The sequence below is a fragment of the Nyctibius grandis genome, chromosome 11, assembly GCF_013368605.1.
Source record: "Nyctibius grandis isolate bNycGra1 chromosome 11, bNycGra1.pri, whole genome shotgun sequence".
Classification (NCBI taxonomy): Eukaryota; Metazoa; Chordata; class Aves; order Nyctibiiformes; family Nyctibiidae; genus Nyctibius; species Nyctibius grandis.
The window spans coordinates 4,928,132-4,953,763 of NC_090668.1; the positions used below are offsets into that span (position 1 = coordinate 4,928,132).

At 47.9% G+C, this 25,632-nt stretch overlaps 1 protein-coding gene across 10 annotated transcripts in view; it reads left to right on the forward strand.

Moving 5' to 3' along the window:
* The window catches only part of CSNK1G1 (casein kinase 1 gamma 1), a 127,279-nt gene that overhangs the window by 78,586 nt on the left and 23,061 nt on the right, over window positions 1–25,632 (forward strand). For all 10 annotated transcript variants that reach the window (XM_068410172.1, XM_068410171.1, XM_068410174.1 and 7 more), the window contains 2 exons: window positions 14,532–14,683; window positions 24,146–24,380. In XM_068410172.1, coding sequence (XP_068266273.1) covers window positions 14,532–14,683; window positions 24,146–24,380 — 387 coding nt within the window. The remainder of the gene's footprint in view (window positions 1–14,531; window positions 14,684–24,145; window positions 24,381–25,632) is intronic.

Below are 25,632 nucleotides of genomic sequence, written 5' to 3' on the forward strand. Positions count from 1 at the left end.
GGGATCTCTGACTTCAGAGCTTCTGAATTGCAAACTAAAATGTAGTGGATTACGGTAACAGGCTGAGGTAGAGTCTGCCTGCTTTCAAAGGTGGCTTGCTGTTGATCTTTGGAGAACATATTTTAGTATCTAAAAATACTTGGGTGTTTTTTTTTTAATGTGGCAGTTCCTTTGTTGGGAAGGGCTTCCTGAATGTGCACGTTTCAGCATCTCTTTTGACATGAGAAGCTTTGACTTCCTCGGGCTAAATTTAGGCTTTGTCAATTGGAAGCGATCAGATGCTTTTAAAGCAAGGGCATTAATATTTGAATATGAGATTAGGACAGTTTCCTTTTTATATTTCGAAAAGTCCTCATGCATCTCTTACTCTTCCGGTTATTCATTGCAGGAATCACAAATCAAAACCCAGCAACACTGGGCAGCATGTGGAGGGGAACATCAGCATGCTGGGAAGCTGAAAAATGCCTTTCCTGGAGATGCTTTGCCTTGAAGCCTGACGTGCCCCACACCAGTGGTCATAAATCTGTAGCAGTCGGACACATCCAACATTTTTCTTCTCAGAAAGGGTCATTAGCCATTGGAATGGGCTGCCCAGGGAGGTGGTGGAGTCACCATCTCTGGAGGTGTTTAAGAAAAGACTAGACCACTTAGTGCCATGGTCTAGTTGACATGGTGGTGTCAGGGCAATGGTTGGACTTGATGATCCCAGAGGTCTCTTCCAACCTGATTGATTGATTGACTGATTCTGTGACTATCCGAGTCATCCCAGATGCCTCGTTGGGTTCTTCTGATAGACGGCAACATTTACTAAGAGTGGGTTGTGTGATGTGCCGCTGGCCCAACTGCTGTAGGGATTCAGCTGGACCTGACGGCAGGGACGGGCTATTTAATCATGAAGGTCTCTGTGCTGCTTCTGGTGCTTTCTAGCAAACCCTGAGCTGAAATCTCTCATGCTTGTTGGCAGCCCAGGTTGTGCTTGGGACTTTGAGTGCCTCAGCCATTTGAGCGAGGAGATGAAAATACTCCATGTTTGAAGATAAACTTTGGAATTTATATTTACATCGAGTGGAGAACCCAGTTTGGCAATTAGGGCCACAATAATTAAGGATGTAGCAACCGGTTAGCCTTGCTCTTCTGCTTGTCCCCCTTTCCTAGTCCTTCTATGAACATTTTTCAAGCTGTCAGGATGCTGCACTTAGAAACTAGTTAAGGTCCAGAGCTATCAAAGTTGATTCATTTTCTGGTAGGATCCCATTTAGTGGGATCTGTTTCATGTTTGTGCTTCCTAAGCACCAGGAGCATCCTATGCACGCTGAAGGTTTTTAAGGTGCTCTTCACCTTAAGCTTTTTAGCTGTGCCATGGAGGTTTGACGCTAGTGAAGTTCTGGTACGTAGGGCTGCCCGTGCCCCAGACCGGCTATTAAATGGGTTTGGAGTTTGCATTTTTGAGCTGTGCCCTGACTGCTATTCAAAAACCTCTTCCCATGTCTACAAGATAAGCCGTAGACTCTGCCTCTGAATCTGTAATGGATCCAGCTATGCCAGAAGAACTCTTCAGCAAGTTCTGCCCTGGGTGGAGACTTGCAGTTTTGTAGTAATTTTTCTGTCTGAAAGTGGCAATTTTTCCTTCAAAACTCCGTTCCTACCTGCTCATGCTCAGCTATCTTAAGGTGAAACAAAGAGAAGATATCTCGAGGTAGTATCTTATTTAGCACCTCTGAACTTCTGTTTTGCAGGAGGTTCTCCTGTGATAAGAGGGAGTGGGAGGTTTTCCATCAGGCTGGCAGCACCGTGTGGGTAACACTTTCCTACTAATCTGAAAAATCTCTTTTTCCCTCAAAAACTACAATAGTTTGCTCTTTTGGGCAAACTCTGGGACTGATGAATGCCAATATCTTGACTTGCTGTGGAGAGTTTCCATGTGTTTGACTCTCAGCATCCATCACTTACTAGTTTGATGCTACTGCAGGAGCAAATGTCCGTCTCGTGGCTTTTTAATCAGTCCTCCTGTTGGGTCCTGTGCTGATGCTAAAGCACCTTTCACAGAATCAACCAGGTTGGAAGAGACCTCAGGGATCATCGAGTCCAACCATTGCCCTGACACCACCATGTCAATTAGACCATGGCACTAAGTGCCATGTCCAGTCTTGTCTTAAACCCCTCCAGAGATGGTGACTCCACCACCTCCCTGGGCAGCCCCTTCCAATGTCTAATGACCCTTGCTGAGAAGAAATGCTTCCTAATGTCCAACCTGAACCTCCCCTGGCAAAGCTTGAGGCTGTGTCCTCTTGTCCTATCGCTAGTTGCCTGGGAGAAGAGGCCGACTCCCACTCCACTACAACCTCCCTTCAGGTAATTGTAGACTGCAATAAGGTCACCTCTGAGCCTCCTCTTCTCCAGGATGCTGGCAGCACAAAGCTTTCCTGCTATCAAGCCACCCTTCCAGTAGGACCAGCGTGAGTGTTGTGGGGCCGAGCTTCATCCACGGCTTTCCAAGAGGTCTCAGCACAGCTGGGGGATGGCACGTAGGGTTGTGCTGCCAGAAATGCAACCAGGATTGTCCCACCATGGTCTGATGTGCAGAAGCTGGCCAGCTTCAGCCGCCCAAGCATGGCCGAGCATCATCTCACTCCTGAGCGCCCAAAGCAGGGGCTGTGCGTCTGATACCATTGTCCTCTTTATCCAGCTGAATTGGCCCAGTCTGACGTGTCATCCAAGTCCCAAATGCTGTAGGATCAATGACGAACGCCGCCTGTAAGTGCCAGTTTTGCCTTATGTTGCTGCGCCACCCTGGCTAGAACATCTCCTGGTCAATGCGCAGAGACGTGGGTTGCAGCTGAGCTGTAATTCAAACTGGCAAATTTCCTCTGCATTATCATCGCAGCAGTTTCACTCAGTTTTGCAGCTGGCCGGCACGCCGTAAGCTTAAAGAATCACTTAACTCACGCTATAGATTTTTGGCATGTGGATGGGGAGGAAGTAGGCAGCTGGTAAGAGCTTTGCCTCCAGCCAACTGTCTCCAATGGCTGATGAAGGGCAGGGGCCTCCTGGGACTTGGTGTGATCAAATCAAAATGTTTCTCCACACAGCAGAGGAACGATTCAGCAGAAGTCTTTTATTATTGCTGCTTTCTTAGCAGTTTTCATCTGCCAAGAAGTAGCCTCTTCCTTGGCACCGCTTCTGGAGTTAAATTTGTGTGCTGCTGGGCACTCTTCTTGCAACCGAGAAGCTCTGTTGTTGGGTTTTCTTAAGCATCCTGTAGATTATAGCTGTAATGTCATTACCATGCATAACGTGTTCTCAAAGAGAAAAAAAAAGCAGTCACAGAGCACACCCGTAGTCATCTCGGCGTCTCTGTTACCTGGTTAAAAGGAAGAAGCCCAAACCTGCTGCTTCATTCCCTTTCAGCAGGTGGAGCTGACCCAGTGCAAGAACTGCACAGCCAAGGAAAACTGAATGGGAAACAATTTCTCTTTCATATTAACCAGCAGAACCGAGTTGGCCATCACAGGTGTGATCTGGTTTTGCACCAACCAGCAAAACTCACCTGTTATGGCGACCTGCAGTGGAGCAGGAGGCCATGTCGTTCTTGCTAGATCCATGGAATCATAGACTGGTTTGGGTTGGAAGGGACCTTAAAGCCCATCCAGTTCCAACCCCCCTGCCATGGGCAGGGACACCTTCCACTAGACCAGGTTGCTCCAAGCCCCATCCAACCTGGCCTTGAACACTGCCAGGGAGGGGGCAGCCACAGCTTCTCTGGGCAACCTGGGCCAGTGTATCACCACCCTCACAGCAAAGAATTTCTTCCTCATATCTAATCTCGATCTCCCCTCTTTCAGTTTAAAACCGTTCCCCCTGATCCTATCACTCCATGCCCTTGTAAAAAGTCTCTCTCCAGCTTTCCTGTAGCCCCTTCAGGTACTGGAAGGTGCTAGAAGGTCTCCCCGGAGCCTTCTCTTCTCCAGGCTGAACAGCCCCAACTCTCTCCACCTGTCTCCATAGCAGAGGGGCTCCAGCCCTCGGATCATCTTCGTGATCATTCACGACGCAGAAGCCATGATCCCAGCTGCGAAGGCTGCCGATAGCGCTGGTTGAACAGCGTGGAGCTGATGCACGGAGAGACGTACACCTTCAAATAGTGAAGCTGAGCTTGGAGGTAGAAAAGCAGCCTGGGTAGCTGGTTCATGACGTGGCTGTATTTTAATTACATGAGAGCTTTTCTGGGGGCAAATCCCATTGCCTTCAGTAGGCTGCTGTAACCCCTCACTTAACTCTCAAGAAGTTACAAAAACCTGCAGCACTGCAGCTTCTCACGCCTGTCAGCAAAAACACGGGCTCGGCTGAGTGCGCAAAGAAACCCAGAAAGCAAAGCAGGAATAATTATGTGGAATGAAACCTTTTGATATTTTCTTCCACCCTTGTCCCTGTACCATAGGTGTGTGGGAGAAGGTAGATAATTAAGCTAGAACTTTAGCTAGAAGTTTTTGGCGTGGTTTAAAATAATTCTTCTAAAATTATATACTGTTGTGATCCTTCTCTTAAGGTGTTGCCTTATGTGCCAGCTGCTATTGTCACTGTTGAGGTGTTGGAGCGAGTCCAGAGGAGAGCGACCAAGCTGGTGAAGGGTCTGGAGAGTCTGACCTATGAGGAATGGCAGAGGGAGCTGGGGTTGTTTATCCTGGAGAAGAGGAGGCTCAGAGGTGACCTTATTGCAGTCTACAACTACCTGAAGGGAGGTTGTAGTGAAGTGGGAGTCGGCCTCTTCTCCCAGGCAACTAGCGATAGGACAAGAGGACACAGCCTCAAGCTTCGCCAGGGGAGGGTCAGGTTGGACATTAGGAAGCATTTCTTCTCAGCAAGGGTCATTAGACATTGGAAGGGGCTGCCCAGGGAGGTGGTGGAGTCACCATCTCTGGAGGGGTTTAAGACAAGACTGGACATGGCACTTAGTGCCATGGTCTAGTTGACATGGTGGTGTCAGGGCAATGGTTGGACTCGATGATCCCGGAGGTCTCTTCCAACCTGGTTGATTCTGTGATTCTGTGAAGAGATTGTTGCAAATGGTATATTGATAGAAAATCCAAGGGTGTTGTGGAGATTTGAGTGCAGTCATTTCCCTAGAGCCCTAGAAATGTGAATTCAGTCTCCCAAAACTTGCCAAAAAAGTAATTTATTGTGTTGTGCTTTATTCTTTTGTCTTTGTCAAGAATTAAAACAATTTCACTTGACCATAGTTTACTTGCTACAGCTGAAAAACTGCCTGTGAATGGGTGTTTCTGGATAAATTTCCCTGATTTTGAAAGTCCTTCTGCAGCTTAGCCTTTTCAGCTGGGGCTGATTCTCCTCCTAATCTTTTTTTTTTATTTTTTATTAATACAAATGTGAACGTCCTCTTGGTACCCCCTCTGAAACTGCTTCTTTCTTGTGTATGGGAAGAGTTGTTTAATAGAGTTGAGCTGAGATATCAGGAAACCAGCTTGTACAACTCAAGGAAAATGAAATGCCACCCTGTTTTAATAACACAATGATGTGAAAATTGTTTTTCTGAAGTAAAAATCAAATCGTTTGGATTTTTACCAGCAGCAAGAACAAACATGTTCTTCCTTCTGTCCTTCCCGTGTCTGTTTTTCTTCTGTTCCTTTTGCCGTACCTTTTTTTTTTGTAGATTCAAATACTAACAAGCTACTCAAAACACAGTAGGGATTCAGTACATCTTGAGAAGGTGCACAAAATATGCTGGGTTTCTGGAGTGAAGCAGAGTCTTGGAGCCTGCGTGGAGGCCACACTTTTCTTGCAAACTTGTTGGAGATGAGAGTAACTCTGTCTACTCATGGTTTGTACACAACTGTTGTACTGTTGTGTGCCGAGTGTCATCTCTTCCCAGTAAAAACTTGTCTTGCTCTGTGGTCATCAGAGGAGAAGGTGTTGATCCAACTTGTGACGTTCTCCCTTGCTTTATTTCCAAGTACCTTTTGGTTCAGAGAGTGTTTGAGCGTGACTGTTCCATGTCCAAGGGCTGGGGAAGCACCTTGCTCTGCCTCTGCTCCCTCTCAGCAGCAGCTCTGCAGCCTTCTCACCCGCTGACGAGCTTAAGCGGAAAGTCCTGCTACAGCTACTTCTGCTGGGCAGCGACGCTGGAGCATTTAGCATTTGCTAGAAGGGAGATGATTAATTGCCCAATCGAAGCAGGAAAAAGATGTTGGGAAAAGCTGGCAGTGGAGAACTGAGTCTGGCAGCAGTTGGAGCAAACGGAGCAGGAGGATGTTCAGGGGGAGCGTGCACAAGAGGAGCTCATAATGACACTGTAAAAGGGCTGCTGAGATGCCATCTGGAATAGGGAGAGCAGTTGTGGAGGAGGTATCTAGAATAAATGGGGCTGGGAGCAGAGAAAACCAGCACAACGGCCAGTCGGGGTTTGAGGAGGTGGCTACTGCAGCAGCCCTCTCTGCTGCTTTCTTTGCTGGGCTTTGGGCAAGGGAGAGGAGCAGCTGGGACTCGTTCTTGCTAAGCAATGCTCTGCTGAGCGCCCCTTCTCCCAGAAGAGCCAAAGCCAATGGTGACCCAGCTGCCTCCCAGGCAGCATCATGGAGGAATGAGCAGGAGATGGTGGGATGCTGCCAGATGCACTGGGTGGGTCCAGTTGCTCTTCACCCTGTTTAGATGAGTGAGAGAGAACTAAAGGTAAATTATGGGCTCTCAAAACACAGTATCAAAGCACAGGAGAGCAAGGAAATTATCCAGAGCTTTACATGGGCTGAAAACACTCGTGATTCCCAAGCAGGTTGGTCATCTCTGTGATCTCCATCAGAGCAGTGGGAAGGGACTCCTTGACTGTCGTCACCGATGAGTCACAACGGTGCTCTAGCCCCACTTCTGTATGTTGATGGTTTTGTGTCTTTGTTGGGTCAGCTTACTATTTTGAGGTTGTTTCCCTAATCAGCTGCCAGTTCAATGTTTGTAAAGTCTTGGAGTTGTTGGCAAGGTTGTGGCGGACCCTGTGCCGTCACCTCTTTTTGCACCTGCAACGCAGGTGCAAGTGAGTTGGTGCTAGAGTCAGAAATTGCATTTTCAGCTCGTTTTCCTTTGCATCTCAACTGCTGGATGTTCTCTTATAACAAACAAGAGAAAATGTTCTCTGTCGCCCAAAGTCTCTGTCCTTCACAGAATCACAGAATCACAGAATGTTCGGGATTGGAAGGGACCTCGAAAGATCATCTAGTCCAATCCCCCTGCTGGAGCAGGATTGCCTAGACCATATCATACAGGAACGCGTCCAGGCGGGTTTTGAATGTCTCCAGAGAAGGAGACTCCACAACCTCTCTGGGCAGCCTGTTCCAGTGTTCGGTCACCCTCACCGTAAAGAAGTTTTTCCTCATATTTATGTGGAACCTCCTGTGTTCCAGCTTGCACCCGTTGCCCCTTGTCCTGTCAAGGGATGTCACTGAGAAGAGCCTGGCTCCATCCTCATGACACTTGCCCTTTACATATTTATAAACATTAATGAGGTCACCCCTCAGTCTCCTCTTCTCTAAGCTAAAGAGACCCAGCTCCCTCAGCCTCTCCTCAGAAGGGAGATGTTCCACTCCCCAAACTCCTCCATTTACGGTTGAAGGTGAAGGGTTGTACTGAAAAACTTTTCCAGTCCTGCTTTGAAATAAGACATCTCTGAAATGTATGCAGTCAAATATTTGAAAGACCTTTAGGCTAACTTTATTCCAAGTAACAAGCCTGTCTTAACTTTTCTCCCCTCTTCCTATGTTTGAAGCGGATTATTCCAAAACCTGAAGGTCACACAGAATCACAGAATCAATGAGGTTGGAAGAGCCCTCAGGGATCATCGAGTCCAACCATTGCCCTGACACCACCCTGTCAACTAGACCATGGCTCTAAGTGCCATGTCCAGTCTTTTCTTAAACACCCCCAGAGATGGTGACTCCACCACCTCCCTGGGCAGCCCCTTCCAATGTCTAATGACCCTTGCTGAGAAGAAATGCTTCCTAATGTCCAACCTGAACCTCCCCTGGCGAAGCTTGAGGCTGTGTCCTCTTGTCCTATCGCTGGTTGCCCGGGAGAAGAGGCCGACTCCCACTTCACTACAACCCCCCTTCAGGTAGTTGTAGACTGCAATAAGGTCACCTCTGAGCCTCCTCTTCTCCAGGATAAACAACCCCAGCTCCCTCAGCCGTTCCTCGTAGGTCAGACCCTCCAGACCCTTCACCAGCTTGGTCACCCTCCTCTGGACTCGCTCCAACACCTCAACATCTTTCTTGAAGTGCGGGGCCCAGAACTGGGCACAGTATTCAAGGTGCGGCCTCCAGCTCATAGATGTAACCTGTTAACCAACGTACTCAGGTAGATTTAAACCCCCTGTCACGGGGCATGTTTTAAGAGGTTAAAAGATGATATCTTGGCCCAGTCGATGTTGATAGCAAAGCTTCTGTTTCAGCCAGGATTTTATTCCAATTTGAAAATTGAGAGAAGGGTAGATCCTCATTAGTGTAATCAGCTTAAATGGTTTGACTACTCTAAAGCAATTTGTTTAATTTGTTTGGAACGTGTTTAATTTTAGCTATAGATGTTCAGCTCTCGCACGGTCGCTATTTATGCTGTTGATCATGTAATTTTGTGTTCTGCGATTTGTAAAAATAAACTTTCTGCTCTGAATGAGAATTTCGTGACAATCTACGTCCCATTCATCAGCGCCGCTTTAAAATCGCGCAGAACTTTTTGTGCGCTGACGCTGCTGTCGTGCCTCTGCATCCATTTCTGTGAAGAATAGTTCTTGCTGCTCACGTAGCGTGTGCTTTCGCATCGAGCCTCAGCCGTTCGTTTGACGTTGGGTTGCTCCCCCCTCCCTCTCTCTTTGGGTATCTAATTTGGGGTTCCTCAGGAGTGTCGCCCCTCTGCAACAGAGCTCAGCTTTGAAGCCCACTGAAGAGAGGTTGTGAAATTCTTCTGTAACTCTTCTTGAAATTGAAGATGTCAGCTTCTCTTTAGTTGGCCACACCACATCTAAGGGCTGTGGGAACCAATTTCCCATGGGAGAAAAAAAAAGTGGTGATTCAGAAGCTACCGGTATCGTTCACTTTTCACAAGTTACGGTTGTCTCCTGGTGATTTGATGTACGAGGACAGTGAGGCCACACCTGGAGTACTGTGTCCAGTTCTGGGCCCCCAGTTCAAGAAAGACAAGGAACTACTGGAGATAGTCCAGGGGAGGGGTACGGAGATGATCAGAGGACTGGAGCATCTCTCTTACGAGGAGAGGCTGAGGGAGCTGGGGCTGTTCATCTGGAGAAGAGCAGACTGAGGGGGGATCTTATCAATGCTTGCAAATACCTCAGGGGCTGGTGTCAGGAGGATGGGGCCAGACTCTTCTCAGTGGTGCCCAGCGACAGGACAAGGGGCAACGGGCACAAACTGAACCATGGGAAGTTCCATCTCAATTTGAGGAAAAACTTCTTTACTTTGAGGGTGCCAGAGCACTGGCACGGGCTGCCCAGGGAGGGGGGGAGTCTCCTTCTCTGGAGATATTCAAAACCCATCTGGACGCGACCGTGTGCAACGTGGTCTGGGTGACCCTGCTTTGGCAGGGGGTTGGACTGGATGATCTCCAGAGGTCCCTTCCAACCCCAACCAGTCTGTGATTCTGTGATTCTGTGACTTGGCTTTTTTGTCTCCACAGATGTAGATGCCATGTGTAACTTCCTGCACTTGCTACCTCGTCTCTTCCTGGGTGTATTTTGGGCTGCTTGCTGTTGCACGAGGTTTATTCGTAGCTTCTCATGGTGCTCGTATACGGAGCATCAGTACATACTCTGTGCCACAGCAGATGGTTTCTGCTTTCCGTGCCTTCCACGTGGGGCAGATGCTGCAAAATCAGATTTCCCTTGGGCATAACCTTTGCTTGGCATCTCTCTGCCAGTCCCCGTTTCATAACCGGTCCTGGAAATGGCTTTGGACTATCTGTATGACTTGTATGTCTGATGCCTGGACTAACGTGGCTTCTTGGAGTGTGCTGGATGTCTGACGAGTTCTTAGGGCCATTAGTCATGCTATGAAGCATGTGGCAGCAAGACAGCACTAGAATCAGCCAGGATGCTTGATCTGGAGATGGAAATTTGCTGAAAGTTGTAGTTCCCTGGTGTTAATCCAGCTCCAATGAAGCTCTCTCCAAGAGCAGTGGTCCCACTGTTCGTTACTGTTCCCGGTCTTGCGTTCAAGCTCAAGCAAACACCAGGCTTTTTTGGGGGTTGATCCGACTTATTACTCAGCCACATGAGCACGGGGAGGTGGTGGGATGGGTGAAGGTGGAGAGAGGGTGGGACAGTCCCTTTTGGTGGCAATGAGAGTTTTAGCATCTCGGGAAACCCAAGACCGGAGTCGTGTGGCACGGTGGAAGCAAAGTCTGAGTTTCAGCTTTGATGTCTGCATTTGCTCTCGTTCCAGCCACGATGCTTTAATCTCTGAAATGCTATGCTAGGTTTTTGCTGGGCTCAGCTTGAATTTTTTCCAAGACATCACACTGCTGAAATAGCAGAATTTGCTTGTGGATTCCAGCACAGTGATCAGGCTGTGTTTATTGGGGTGATAAACTTTCCATGAGAGCAAGGGTGGAGTGGAACCCTTCACATACAGTCAAGCCAAAGCACTCAGCAGCGAGACCGAAGCCGTTAAGCAAATTCAGATGAGTTCTGCTTGCAGCAGCCACCACTATAATAGGCTGCTTTTTCTCCAAAGGAGAACCTGCACGTGTCGTGCCTGGATTTTCTTCCCTTAATGTGTTGTTGTTTGATGCCATGGAGCAATTCCTTGTTTAGATGTGATTTCGTACCTTAATTGCGTTAAACTGATCATGTTTTGTATTTCAAGTGTTGAGTTGTACCTTTGAATCCTCAAGAGGAGACCTCTGCTCGGCTTGTGGCTTTTCATCCTCTACTCTTTGAATCCAGAGCTGCTCATCTAGGACAGACCGTGGTTTTGTTTGACCTTTTCAGTCCTCTGCCGACACAACTGCTGCCATTAAAAACCTCAAGTTCAACTGCCCAGACAAAAGATACTCTTTCCTCAATCAATCTCTTTTGTTGGCAACGTCCTTCTTAAGTATTTACAGATCTACTGGCGATATTTGTGGAGTTCCTGTGGTTCACCATGGCAATGGACTCGGTGGCACCAGGACGCATTGCTTGTTGCTGAAATAGAGCCAAGCTACATCCTGAATTATGCAGATGGGCTGTGATTAAATAAAATTTAAACTGAAAGAGGGGAGACTGAGATGAGATATTAGGAAGAAATTCTTTCCTGTGAGGGTGGGGAGACACTGGCCCAGGTTGCCCAGAGAAGCTGTGGCTGCCCCCTCCCTGGCAGTGTTCAAGGCCAGGTTGGATGAGGCTTTGAGTAACCTGGTCTGGTGGAAGGTGTCCCTGCCCATGGCAGGGGGGTTGGAACTGGATGGGCTTTAAGGTCCCTTCCAACCCAAACCAGTCTGTGATTCTATGAAAATTTTATGCAGATTTCCTTAGGCTGCCTCTTTTTACTGGTCATAAGAAGAATGGGTCCAGAGATGCCTGTATAAGCTTGCAGAGGAACACCCTGAAATCATCTAGCCTCATCTGCCTGCTTGGATCCTGCAGGCTACAGGCACTCTTTAATATTTACATCAAGCTTACAACTTCTCTTTCGAGCTTTGCCCCTTCCTAAAATGATGCAAAGTGTTGACTTGTGTTTGAGTGAGCTGAGGGTGCATTACCCCATGTCCCTCGTAACTTTATTTCGGTAACCAGCGTGAAGCTGAGGAGCTGTGCCTTGGGCTGGGAGGCTCTGTAGTGCTTGTCAGCAATGCTCCTTTGTGTCCAGGATACGTGAGCGATGCAGCCTAGGTCTCAAAATGAGATAGATGTTACAGCATTTTTATTCTAGCAAAGCCAAGAGGTAAGCTCTTGAGTGCAGAGCTGGCAGCATTGCTGCTGAAAACCCTCAGAGAAAAACCGAACCCTAAAAATATGCTTGAAACTAATAATGTCTTCTGGCACTTAGGATGCTTTTTTTTAATGGTCTTCGCTACAGCTTCACCTTGCAGGTGAAGAACCTTCCTGAGGTTTAGAGCTGAGAATGGTACTCCAAGCTCATGGGGTACTCTTGGCTCGTAAGGCTTTGAGTGGGTAAAGCTAGCTCAAGGAATTAGGACCCCAAAGAGCGCTAAATCGTTGCGTTGCTTCCTTCCCTACATGAAATCCCCATCTTTGGAGTCTTGCTGCAATTTATCTTCCTGGTTCTTACATCCAGTAGGAATTTAATATTCATTGCAATGCTCTCTCTTTACCAAGGAAGGCTGTAAATTTACTCCTTTCCCCTTGCTCTGGGAATGGGATTCTTTGCCTTCCTTAAGAGTCTTTCTGCAATTTTATTCTCCCGTATACCTTAATGAGCACACTCCTCATCCGAGTGGTTTCCTTCCTGATTCACACTTTTCAAGACTCTTATCCTGATGTAGAAATTGTGGTAGAAGTACTCACTGTAAATACATCTTGAATTTATAATGGTCTCAGTTTTAAACTTTCCATAGAATATTCTGTTACTCCCTTCTATTATTCTCTGTTATTCTTTTAAAAGTAGAGATTATGATCTTGGTATTAGAGGTAACGTAGGTAAGTCCTCATCAGATTTTACTGAAAACTCAACAGCTCACCATAGAATCACAGAATCACAGAATCAACCAGGTTGGAAGAGCCCTCTGGGATCATCGAGTCCAACCGTTGCCCTGACACCACCATGTCAACTAAACCAGGGCACTAAGTGCCATGTCCAGTCTTTTCTTAAACCCCTCCAGAGATGGTGACTCCACCACCTCCCTGGGCAGCCCCTTCCAATGTCTAACCACCTTTCTGAGAAGAAATGCTTCCTAATGTCTGAGTTACTTCAAGAGTTATTGCAATTATTCAAGCCTTCAACACTAAGCTGATGGCATTAAATTATCATTCATGTTGGTTTTGGGATATTTGAAAACTTTTTGGAGCTGCCTAGGTCACATCCCATCATTGTTTGGCTTTCTGAATTGCTTCTGCATCAAACCATCCTGGTTTTTTTAGAGGACTTAATTGCTGTTAATGCTTCCTAAAACACGAAGCTCTGTTAGGAGCGGTAGCATCCCAAGACCAGGTTGGGTAAATGTTTTACATAGGATGTAAAACTCCGGTTAGACTGGGAATTCCTGCAATACTCTGTAATATCTCATTAATGCATCCTAATGACTGATACCTAATTTGATTCCCTAAGCATGTGAGTTAACGAGATTAAAACCACCCTACGGTAATCTTTGTCAAGCTGCATTTCGTTCTTTTTGAGTAATACATGGGAGCATAAATTCTGTAATATTTAAGCTTTAGTAATCTCAGCGCCGCATTTATTGTATTGTTGGCAAGTTAATGAGTGCCGTCGGGCAGGTTAACGAGGCTTTCCTAAATCTGTAGTAGGACATAATGTCATTATGCTGCTTACACGCTCCAGCCTTAGTGTTTCCCTGTTCTGCTGCCTTCGCCTGTGCTGGGCTAGGCTGCCTGAGCACGCCACGGAGCAGATGCAGTTACACAAGCAAATTAATGCTGGTGTCTGATAATTAGTGAAATTTTTTGCTATTTTTAATATTGATCTCTTATGTAAATATAGGGGTGTGTACGCATTTACTTCAAACATGCTGTACAATTTATAATCACTATGCTTTCAGGTCCCACGCTATATAATTTATGGACCTCTGTGTGACTTTGTGAAAAAAGGCTGCGTACGTAATAGCGCTCCTCGTGCTGAGCCTTTACGCTGCGTAGCAGGACGTCGTATCTTTGTGTGTTCAAACAAAGATGTTGTTTTGACATAGGACAAAACCCCACATTTCAAAACAACAACCCCTCCCTTGTGTTTTGGAACTGCTTGTGAGATGTAGATTGGAATTATATTTTTTTTAAAAAGAGTTGCACAGCTTGATACTGATGCTGGGATGCCGAGCACCTGCGCTAGGTGCTGATTAGAAAAACTTGTGAGTATAATAAGAGTAAACTTTGTGTAAGGTTGTGCTGAAAAACGACAGCTATGTATTATCTTGGTTGAAAAAGCAGCCCTTTTTTGGACATGCCTCATTTTCTGCAAGGGCTATCATCTAACTGCTCAGACGAGTGCCAGCCCACGTTTGGGGTTGGGCTCTGCCTGGCATTTAGTGCAACGTAGGGAACTCTGTGTCTTGTTCCATAAGTCCAAGCATTTAAGCTGCCAAAGCTGGACGCTTTCATGTGGTCGTGTTATTGCTTTGAAATCAGTTTTGTCTATTCAAGGGTGTAGCTGAGCAAAACCTGCACTGATTTGGCCTTCGGTTCATTCACAGTGCAGGCTGAAACTTATTTGCTTGCTGGGCAAGATGAAACAGAAAGGACACTCAAGAGGTAAAAATAAAGGCTCTGCCCAGCAAAAGATTTACACGCAGGAGGAAGAGTATTAATGTTGTCCCGTTGACTGATTTTAATTCTTTTCATATTCTTCCAGCTGAAGGGCTTCCCCAGGTGTATTACTTCGGACCGTGTGGAAAGTACAACGCCATGGTACTAGAGCTGCTTGGTCCTAGCTTGGAAGATTTATTTGACCTCTGTGATAGGACGTTCACTTTGAAGACCGTATTAATGATAGCCATCCAACTGGTGAGTAACAGCGGGCAGGGCTCTGCCCGGCAGCCTCCACGATGCCGACTCGTGTTTATGTCAGTCCTGGGTTAGCTGAAGGACAGGGTTGGTACAGTGTGAGGTTCAGGAATGTCTGTTGGTTGGAGAGAGAACCTCCTTCCATCGTAGAATCACAGAATAGTTTGGGTTGGAAGGGACCTTCAAAGATCTAGTCCAACCCCCCCTGCCATAGGCAGGGACATCTTTCACTAGACCAGGTTGCTCCAAGCCCCATCCAACCTGGCCTTGAACATGCCAGGGAGGGGGCAGCCACAGCTTCTCTGGGCAGCCTGTGCCAGTGTCTCACCACCCTCATCATGAAGAATTTCCGTCCAGTCTAAACCTACCCTCTTTCAGTTTAAAAACATTGCACCTTGTCCTGTCCCTACAGACCTTGGTTAAAAAGTCTCTTTCTTATAAAAGAAAGTTTATCAGGTTTGAGAAAAACTCTTGCTTATGAAGGGAAGGTCAAATTATGCTTGTGAGAAAACTTGCTCCTTGTGTGGCAGAACCGGTGAAGCTGGATTCCTATGGACTTGCGTCCTGTGTCCCCTACACGCCTCTGCCCCAGTATCTACCCCATCTCCCTCCCTCTGTTTGGGACATCCCCCAGAACATCTCATTTCTTACCTACTCCCTGGGACACAGGGAGAACAGCACCCTCCCACACTTCTACCAGTTTTACTGGTTTGGTGCTACGAGGCTGCTCATAGACTGAAACCTCTCAGAGCAATGGGAGCCGAGGTCTCCTTACCCAAAATATCAGCATTCAGGGTCCCTGCCTTGGTCAAATTTGGTCAACATTGGTCAATGGGTTTAAATGACTAACAGCTGGAAAATCATAGTTCTCTGGGCAGCATCACAGAGCCCCTAATTTGCCTGAAAAGGAAAGGAAACCGAGCTGAAAGTGGTAGCTTGGATTTGTGTTTGTGTTAAAAGTGAACGATGTGAAAACTGAACGTACTAAATGTGGTGAGTGAACTTCCACAAGTTGGTAGGTCCAGCCAGTTATCATTTTAGTTTGGCTTTCTGGTTTTCAGCCAGTGGTCTGCAGGTACCCAAGTGACACAGAAGAGGTGGGACTGTGTATTCACATTAACAGGTCCGTGGATGGAAGTGTTGAAGGACAGAGAAGATGGTAAGGGAGTGAGGAACACAATCCTTTCTAAATTGAAGTTTGCGACAGCAAAATCCTAGATGGAAAATTGAGGTCACAGATGCAGAAGTTTGAAGGAGGTATTTGGTTCATAAATACCAAATTGTGCTCCTACAGCTGAGCGATCTGGTTTTGTTGGCTTTGAGTGTTCCTTTATCAGTGGAAAACCAGTTTGTAGCATTGGTTTTGATTAAATCAGGTGGCCTTGGATGGCAAGGCCTGGGGTGTAGCTTATATGACCTTTTGGTTGTAAAGATGTACAATGTAAAGATGTGAATTTATTCCCGTGAGGCTGCTGGGGAAATCAAGATTGTCACAGCAGTGTCCGTTGGCCTTCGGCAAGCCCTCGGGTTGCAGATTCGCTCTGTACTTGGAGGGTCTTCACTGCCATCATCTGCTGATCTTGTGGCCTCAGCCAGCCTGCCGACTCATCCAGACACTGGTACCAGTTTGCAAAACAGGTGCTTAGGGTGATGCAGGGGGACACCAAAAGCAGCCACAAATGAAGGAGTTGATATTCTCAAAAGGAGCAGGCAGTGCTGCTCCTTTTTTCCATGGGGAGATGTTTTAGGACCTTTCCAATCTTCTCAGAAAGATTACGTGAGTTACCAGCTTGAAGCTTATGCACTTAAGGAGACAGATTTAGCATCTTCAGGTGTGCCCCATCTCCTTCCCTGGGAGGTTTCCTGGGAGAAGGGCTCATGTGGCCCTCAGAGATGTGTTTTCTGAAGGGGCTGGCACTTACTACTCAACTGGAATGAAAACCCTTCGCTCCAGCCACAAGGCTTTGGGGGAAATTATCTTGGATTTATCTTAGTTCCTACACTAAATCATTGCAGTCACTGTGTCATACTCCAGTGTCAGAGACATCAGAGAAGGAAAGCTGAGCTGTCAGATTCGGTGGGTTCGGCTCCATAAATTATGTTTTGCTCTTGCTTTTGACCAGCCAAGCCTGCTTAAGCCACTGTAATTCTAACCACAAGCATGAGGAGACAAAAGATTTCACTGCCAGAATCCAGTGCATTGCACGAGCAGTGTTTCTCTCCTCTGATGCTTGATACCCCTCTTAACGAAGCCTTAATATCCAGGGAGTCTCCCAAAAATGTGAAAGGCTTGATACCACCCAGACAGCAGAGAGGAGCACCCTGCCCTGATGTAGGGAGTGAGGGACCACTCAGCACGTTGCAGAAAAGTGCTGCTCCAGTTCGGTTCTCACCAAAATATCAAATTATTGGAGTTTTTTTAGCCCACGAAAAGCACCCAAAGGTAAAGCAGTGCTACTCCCAGTGCTACTGGGAGGCCCCTTTGCAGCATGGAGCTTGGGGAGCTCCCAGGAGACGACCCCGCCGCTGGGAGTCACCTTTGCGTTGCCTCTCCTGCCTTGGGCTTGATCCTGTCTGGAGGGGGAGGAAGGAAACATCTTCCATGGATGTCTTTGCACTTGTTGGAGCAGCAACACTGCCAGCAGGAGTGCCCTGAGCTAGTGGGATGTCACATGTCCACCCTTTTCTCCCCTAGATCTTTCTCCCTTCACTTGCACATAATGATCCCCGTGTCTTTAGGAGCCTCCAGTCCCTTCTCTGCTGTTTGCATGGTTCCTTGCCCTTGCCTCAGGCAGGCTCAGCCCAATAGCAGCCAGCTGCTGCTTTCAAGGTCCCATTTAGCTACCTTCTCCCCCATCTTCCTCCTTACACCTGACCGTTGCTGCAGCACATCTCCAACACATCTCCCTGTGTGCTGCATGCTAAAACTAGGCAGGAACTTTGGTGTGGTGGCACTTGATCTCCTTTTTTTTGTGTCAATTTTTAACCAGACGCATCCCTGAAAGGTGTTTTTTAATAAGCATAAGTGCTTGGCTGGTCTTACTTAGCTTGGCAGATAGCAGCATCTCAGGACTGGGGTGGATCCTTCAACTCTACAGATGTTAGAAGAAAGAAGAGCCCTCTAGGAGAAACAAATATATCATCGTTTTGAGGAGCGTTGCTTGTGATTACGGGAAAATCTAAATGTCGTTTTACATCAAAAAGACTCTTCTGGCTGAGGGAGATAGAGACTGGACAATAATGAGTCTTCAAGGAAGGCGGAGAACATATTTTGAAGTCTTTTCGGATGAGAGGGCACAGCAGGAAGGTCTACCTCAGCAGGAGGACGAGCCACGCAGCCCTTAGGTTTGTCACTAGGCTTGCGTGTTCTTCTGGTCCGTGTGCGTTGTGTTCAGAGCTGTGGCAGCAGCTTATCAAACCCAGCTTGAGTGGAATCAGAAGCGCTCTTACTCTAATGCGCTGTTCCATGTCTCTTGGTGAAAACCTGCATTGAAGGAGTCCTCTGCTTTTCTTTCCCCGGTGGAAGTTTTCCAGCTCTGTTGCTCCTGTAACTTGCATGTCTCTGATGCTTCACGTTGCTCTGCTAAGAGCGTCAGACTGGAACTGCTTCCTCCATCCTCCATGTGCAGCTGAACAGATTGAATGGCCAACGTTCCTAAATGAAGCAGAGCTTGGCAATTAAAAACGTGTTCACTAACGTGAGTCCCTAAAGCCCATAAATCAGAAGTCATAGAATCACAGAATCACAGACTGGTTGGGGTTGGAAGGGACCTCTGGAGATCATCCAGTCCAATCCCCTGCCAAAGCAGGGTCACTCAGAGCACGTTGCACAGGGTCGCATCCAGACAGGTTTGAATATCTCCAGAGGAGACTCCCCACCCTCCCTGGGCAGCCTGTGCCAGGGCTCTGGCACCCTCACAGTAAAGAAGTTTTTCCTCAAATTGAGACGGAACTTCCCATGGTTCAGTTTGTGCCCGTTGCCCCTTGTCCTGTCGCTGGGCACCACTGAGAAGAGTCTGGCCCCATCCTCCTGACACCAGCCCCTGAGGTGTTTGTAAGCATTGATAAGATCCCCCCTCAGTCTGCTCTTCTCCAGCTGAACAGCCCCAGCTCTCCCAGCCTCTCCTCGTAAGGGAGATGCTCCAGCCCTCTGATCATCTCCGTACCCCTCTGCTGGACTATCTCCAGTAGTTCCTTGTCTTTCTTGAACTGGGGGCCCAGAACTGCACACAGTTACTCCAGGTGTGGCCTCACTAGGGCAGTGTAGAGGGGGAGGAGAACCTCCCTTGATCTGCTGCCCACACTCTTCCTCATGCACCCCAGGACACCATTGGCCTTCCTGGCCCCAAGGGCACATTGTTGGCTCATGGTGAACTTCTCGTCCACCAGAACTCCCAGGTCCTTCTCCACAGAGCTGCTTTCCAGCAGGTCAACCCCCAGCCTGTACTGGTACATGGCATTCTTCCTCCCTAGGTGCAGGACCCTACACTTGCCTTTGTCATCTTAGGGCTTTGTGGAGCTGACTCGGTGTTTGGGCTGGGGGAGAATGTTTTGTGCTCTGGCTTCAATTTTTCACTCTTGGCCAGGTCCAACATGTGCGGTGCTCACTGACAACTCAGTTTTGTCAGGAGTAAATGTGATTTTCACCCTTGCTTTAAGTGCTCGCTGTCGGAGACCCTGTGCAAATACTTCTGGCTTTGATCTGGACCAAGTCATGGTGAAGTTTTTTTACTCCTGACCATCAAAATTGTCTTGTGTAAGAGATGCCAAAACAGCCTTTAAACAGGAGGAATTTTTGATCTCTGCTGATCTGATCTATATTCAAGCAGGTGGTGTGTGGAAGAAGGGCTTAGGTTTATCAGGAGGACCTAGAGATGGGATTGCCAGCGAGATCAGATCCTCAAGAGTTACCTTTTGGGGAAAGAGGGCTTATTGCACTTGCTTCCTTGGCAGGAGGAAGGAAAATAAAAGCATTAATTAGTTAAATGTCACCAATATCCTCTCATTTCTCAGCGCAGCGCGAGGGTCCTGCTGTGTGCCAGGGGATGCTCTCCCCTCCCAGGGCTTTCTCTGACATCTGAAATGGAGATTCATGGCTCTGAAGATGGACTCGGCCATCTGTGGCCGTGGAGATCCTGCTTTAATTTGCAAGCAGAGTCTCCCATCCACCCCTGGTGTGCCTGTGCCCTATGATAAAATGCCATGGTCTGTTCTCACTCCTGTTAAAATAGCAGAGCAGATATTAACGCTTCTTCACAGTCACTGGTTTTCCAGTGTGAAAGCAATTGCAACAGTCCCAGCTCCTTGCGGTGGTTTCTCTATAGAAGAATTACCGCACAGACATTAGAGCCTGTTGTTCAAACACGAAGGAGCTGGGGGTTGGACGAGATGATCTCCAGAGATCCCTTCCAACCCTTAACCATTCTGTGAGTAGGCACCGTGTCTCTGCATCCAGCACATCTCTGGAGTGGGAAACTCCACTTCTCCTCTTCTTCAGCTCTGCGATGGGTCTGCGTCAGGCCAAGGTCGTGCTGCACCGGCGCTGCTCCTTTCTTCTCGGGCAGCAAGCTTGGAAGGGTGATGCGGCCCAGATAGTCACCAGCTCCTCATCACTAGCAGCCACAAGCAGGGTGAATGTCATGTCAGGGTGAATAAAGCACGGAGGCTGCTCCAGGAAACATCTTTCTGACTTGGAGAGCGTCTTTCAGCCATCGTTGGCTGTGCACAGCTCTCCAGCAGAACGTTGTGAAGCATCCAGGCAGGTGGAAGTGAAGAAAAAGGAATATGAAAGACCCAAAAGCATCTGTGTGTGTGTGGTAGAAGCAAAAAAAAAGCAGGTAAATAAGTATCTCTGAGTGCTGCTGGAGTGTGTCTGTTCATCTGACATCTCAGCTGTCCAAGTTGTCGTCCTGGCCAATGTAACTTGCTGTGAGGTTTTAAGGAACAACAAAAAAAAAATAGGCTTTTTTTCAGGTCATGTAGTTGCTGGTCATTTCAACAACTGAGCTTCTCTGGTAGCAGAGACAAATCAAATGAGCCAGTCAGGCTCTGTTTGAAAGCTTGTTATGGATGGAGAGGCGAGGAAATGCTTTGTTCCAGCAGTTTTAAGGGTTGCATCTTAATTTGAATTGCCTCCCGACGTACCTTTTTGTCTTCCGACCTGCTGCTGTGTCCTGTAGGTGATTCAAAGCGTGACGAATGGCTGAAGTGCAGAGCATCTGCTCTGTTCTGCATCATCCTATAATTGATTAGAAATAATGGCTGGTAGCCGTGAAACCCATTTTCTCAGCACGTTGAAATAAATCACTACTTAGGGAAGAGGGGAACGGCAACACGTGCTGGTACCTTCTTTGAAGAGCCTTTGAGCAAGTCCTCTTTTTTAAGACTGATTCACCTGCAGCCAGTTTTTCCCTGTCTCCTGCCCTCCCTGTGCAGCATTTTTTATTTTATAAGGAGCGCTGCCCCCTTCTGCCTGTTACTGCTTTCTGAGTGGTGGAAATGCAGCAGATTTTCCTGATAAGGTATCTGATAAGGTATCTAATAAACCTCTGGGAGCAGGGAGGAGTGATCACATGCACGTGGAGCTGTCAGGTAAGCGTGGATCCAAGATCTGTAAAGAAAAAGAGAGATCGGGGTTTGCCAGCTGAGGATGTGTCTGGATTCAGAGCGAGAAACCAAAGGGCAGTTGGGGTCTATCAGCCAAATGGCCCTCATGGCTGAGGCGAGCAGGGTGGTTGGAAGGACTGACGTGGGGTTCCTGCTGCCTGGGCAGCTGCTCAGCTGGGGGAAAAGCTGTCTTGGTGATCCAGAGCGGCGTACGCTCCAGCCTGCTCCATGCCAGGGGTGCAGAGCCGCCATCCCAGTATGAACCCAGTGCAGAACCACTTGGGAATTACACTTGGCCGGGTCTTACACTTCGGCCACAACAACCCCCTGCAGCGCTACAGGCTGGGGGAAGAGTGGTTAGAGAGCGGCCCGGCGGAAAGAGACCTGGGGGTGCTGATCGACAGCCGGCTAAACATGAGCCAGCAGTGTGCCCAGGTGGCCAAGAAGGCCAATGGCATCCTGGCCTTTATTAGGAATAGTGTAGCCAGCCGGTCTGGGGAAGTGATCGTCCCTCTGTACTCGGCACTGGTGAGGCCGCACCTTGAATCCTGTGTCCAGTTCTGGGCCCCGCACTTCAAGAGAGATGTTGAGGTGTTGGAGCGAGTCCAGAGGAGAGCGACCAAGCTGGTGAGGGGTCTGGAGGGTCTGACCTATGAGGAACGGCTGAGGGAGCTGGGGTTGTTTGGCCTGGAAAAGAGGAGGCTCAGAGGTGACCTTAGTGCAGTCTACAACTACCTGAAGGGAGGTTGTAGTGAAGTGGGAGTTGGCCTCTTCTCCCGGGCAACTAGTGATAGGACAAGAGGACACAGCTTCAAGCTTTGCCAGGGGAGGTTCAGGTTGGATGTTAAGGGGAATTTCTTTTCAGAAAGGGTTATTAGACATTGGAATGGGCTGCCCAGGGAGGTGGTGGAGTCACCATCTCTGGAGGGGTTTAAGAAAAGCCTGGACATGGCACTTAGTGCCATGGTCTAGTTGACATGGTGGTGTCAGGGCAATGGTTGGACTCAACGATCCCAGAAGTCTCTTCCAACCTGGTCGATTCTGTGATTCTGTGGGAACCAGTGACTCCCCGCAGCAAGCTCCCTGGAGAGCCAGTGGCTCTCACCTTAGATGTTCCCCAAATCTGATGGCATTGCACCGTGGGGTCCACTGCAACAGTGCCGCAGTGACCTCTGCGGACTGACGCTTGTTAGTGCCAAATTTGGAGTCTGCAAGAGCTTTGTGGTGGTTTTGTAGTGTCGCGAGCCTGCGTGCAGGTGGGAACATTCAAATGGCCTTTCCAAAGAAGCATCTTGCTTAAAAAGCCTCCATGCGTCCAGGGTGGTTATGGACCAAGACAGCCATAAGTGGGAATTTTTGAAAACCTATTAAAAAAAAAATTTTAAAGGTAATGAATTAAAAGGAATTGTGAATTATTCCCAATTGGAATCATGTAATAAGTTAGGAACCCAAAGGAGGAGAACTGCTCAGCGAACCTGTTCAAACTTCACCTGCAATATATTTCGTTTCAAAAGCAATATTAATGATGAGCGTCGGAGTAAGGTGCATTGTTAGAGGGGAACCGTCCCTCCATCACCTTGGAAGTGGGGTTCCTGCTCTTTTACCTTCCTTTCTCAGTTGTATTGCCAGAACAACAGTGTGCCCAGGTGGCCAAGAAGGCCAACAGCATCCTGGCTCATATCAGCACTAGTGTGGCCAGCAGGACTAGGGCAGGGATCGTCCCCCTGTACTTGGCACTGGTGAGGCCACACCTTGAATCCTGTGTTCAGTTCTGGGCCCCTCACTACAAGAAAGACATTGAGGTGCTGGAGCAAGTCCAGAGAAGGGAAGTGAAGGTGGTGAAGGGTCTGGAGCACCAGTGTGATGAGGAGCAGCTGAGGGACCTGGGGGTGTTTAGCCTGGAGAAAAGGAGGCTATCGCTCTCTACAACTGCCTGAAAAGAGGGTGTAGCAAGGGGGAGGTCGGTCTCTTCTTCCAGGTAACAAGCAATAGGACGGGAGGAAACGGCCTCAAGTTGTGCCAGGGGAGGTTTAGGTTGGAGATCAGGAACAATTTCTTCACCAAAAGGGTTGTCAAGCACTGGCACAGGCTGCCCAGGGCAGTGGTGGAGTCACCATCCCTGGAGGGATTCAAAAGCCATGTAGATGTGGTGCTGAGGGACATGGGTTAGTGGTGGCCTTGGCAGTGCTGGGTTAACGGTTGGACTCGATGATCTTAAAGGTCCTTTCCAACCAAAACAATTCTGTGATTCTAACACAGTTAGTGAAAAGCTGAAAAACATTCCAGCTATTCCTAGTTGACAACCGATGAGATTAATTATTATTTTTAGTCAGCGTTGAGGATCGTAAGGCTTTCAGCTGCCCAAAAATCCCCCTCCATGAAGAATCTGGCATGTCTAAGACAACATATGGGTGGAGGGAGGAAGGTGATAAGACACAGAGCAACAAGGGAAGGCTGTGGGCAAGGGAAGAGCTCTTGGTAACCGGTTTAGTACGTTTAAAAATCAATACAAAAAGGCTGCTGCAGTTCCCCATGGAATCCTTCCAAGAGCCGTGTCCCGGTGGTAACATTTCACAAACAACCTTTGCAGTTTCTGTTGGGATAAAGTCCGGGAGCACAGTACGGTAGCCGGTGAAAGGAGGGGATGACAAATTCCTCTTCCAACTCTGCGTCGGAGGAGATGACCCAGGACACATAACTTCTGCCTCGGTTCTCTCCATCTGTTGTTGCGTTTCTCGTAGAGTTTCTCCGAGATAGCGCTGAGCCGAGGCGTGGTGTTGGGCTAACAAAACCTTGCTGCCCCGTTAGCCGGTAGCTGGTCTGCTTGCCAATAACTTTTGCCTCATCGTTTTGCAGATATCTCGCATGGAGTACGTGCATTCGAAGAACCTCATCTACCGAGATGTCAAGCCAGAAAACTTCCTCATTGGCCGGCAAGGCAATAAGAAAGAGCACGTCATTCACATCATAGACTTTGGATTGGCGAAGGAGTACATTGACCCGGAAACCAAAAAACACATACCTTACAGGGAACACAAGAGCTTAACTGGAACAGCGAGATACATGTCCATCAACACTCATCTTGGCAAAGGTCGGTGTGGTTGGTGGGAGCTTGCCGTGCCGAGCCCTGTAGACCTCAAGTGGTAGCTTGGCTTATGGCTCTCGTACCCTTCGAGCTCTTTGTAAACCTCTTGATGCCGTGATGCTGTTTACAGTTATGAGGCTTTTTTTTTTTTCCCTTTGGAGTAATCGAGACAGCTGAAATGTTGGAAGCCTAGTAATTAGAGTTTTTATTAGGAACTAAATAACTGGTAGCAACCCTGCACTAATAAAAGGCAAGTAGGCGGGTAGTAATTGCCGCACTAAATGATGACCAAATCGATTTTTATAGCACAACTCTGTACCGGTACCTTCCAGTTTCAGGTGTTAGAGTTGGATGCTCCCAGACCTAATAATTGGTTGAAGAAAATTAATGATTTAACTAATTTTAAACATGGCTTTCATCCCCTCTCTTCACTGCCTTCTTTCATAGCCACAGATTACAGGCTGAAAGGCAAAAAACCTTATTAAATGTTTATATTCACTTAAACTCATACAAGCAATAAGATAATGGAATATTCTTTGAGTAGCCTCCCGGCTATGAGATCAAGGCGTCGCTGGTTTTCACATCTCCTGGAGAGCTCACACTCTTTGGGGACTAAGGAGGGATGAGCCCAACTTTTAATTTTTCAAAACCTAGTGAAGAGTCAGGAAGGGACGGAGGAATGAGAAGCCGCAGTGGGAACGCACTCAGGAACTGCTGGTGCCGGGGATGTGCTCTGCAGGTGGACGTGGAAAGAAGATCTGCTTGTGTGTGAAGTTCACCACGTGCCTTCTTCAGGACCCGTTTCCCTGCAGGTTTTGCAGTGCCCACTATGGCTTGTGCTGGGCAAGGGCTGTTTCTGGGTGGGTGTATTGGAGGAGGGAGAGGTTGGCTACCAGCTACGCGGGGGCCTGTCTCTGCCCAGAGGGGTTTTGTGGGGTGGATGCTTTGCTGGTGAGGCCAGCCCAGGTGGAGTCGGTCCCTTCACATTGCAGGACTGAGAGAAATAAAGGAGTCTGATGGCAATTCTTCTGAAAGACAAGTGCACTCAACCATGTTCGTAAAGCACATCTGCATCGTCGCACTGAATTACCCAGGACATCCTCTTTTTTTCCCCCTTTTTACAGCTGTATCAGGGTAACCTGCAGGAACTGTCACCTCAAGTCCCTTCTGCTGAGTGTTCTCACTCACACCATCTTCTGAGAGTTAACATTTGCTGCTGCTTTTGACAAGAGTCATGCTGGGCAAAGCGCTGCCTGTT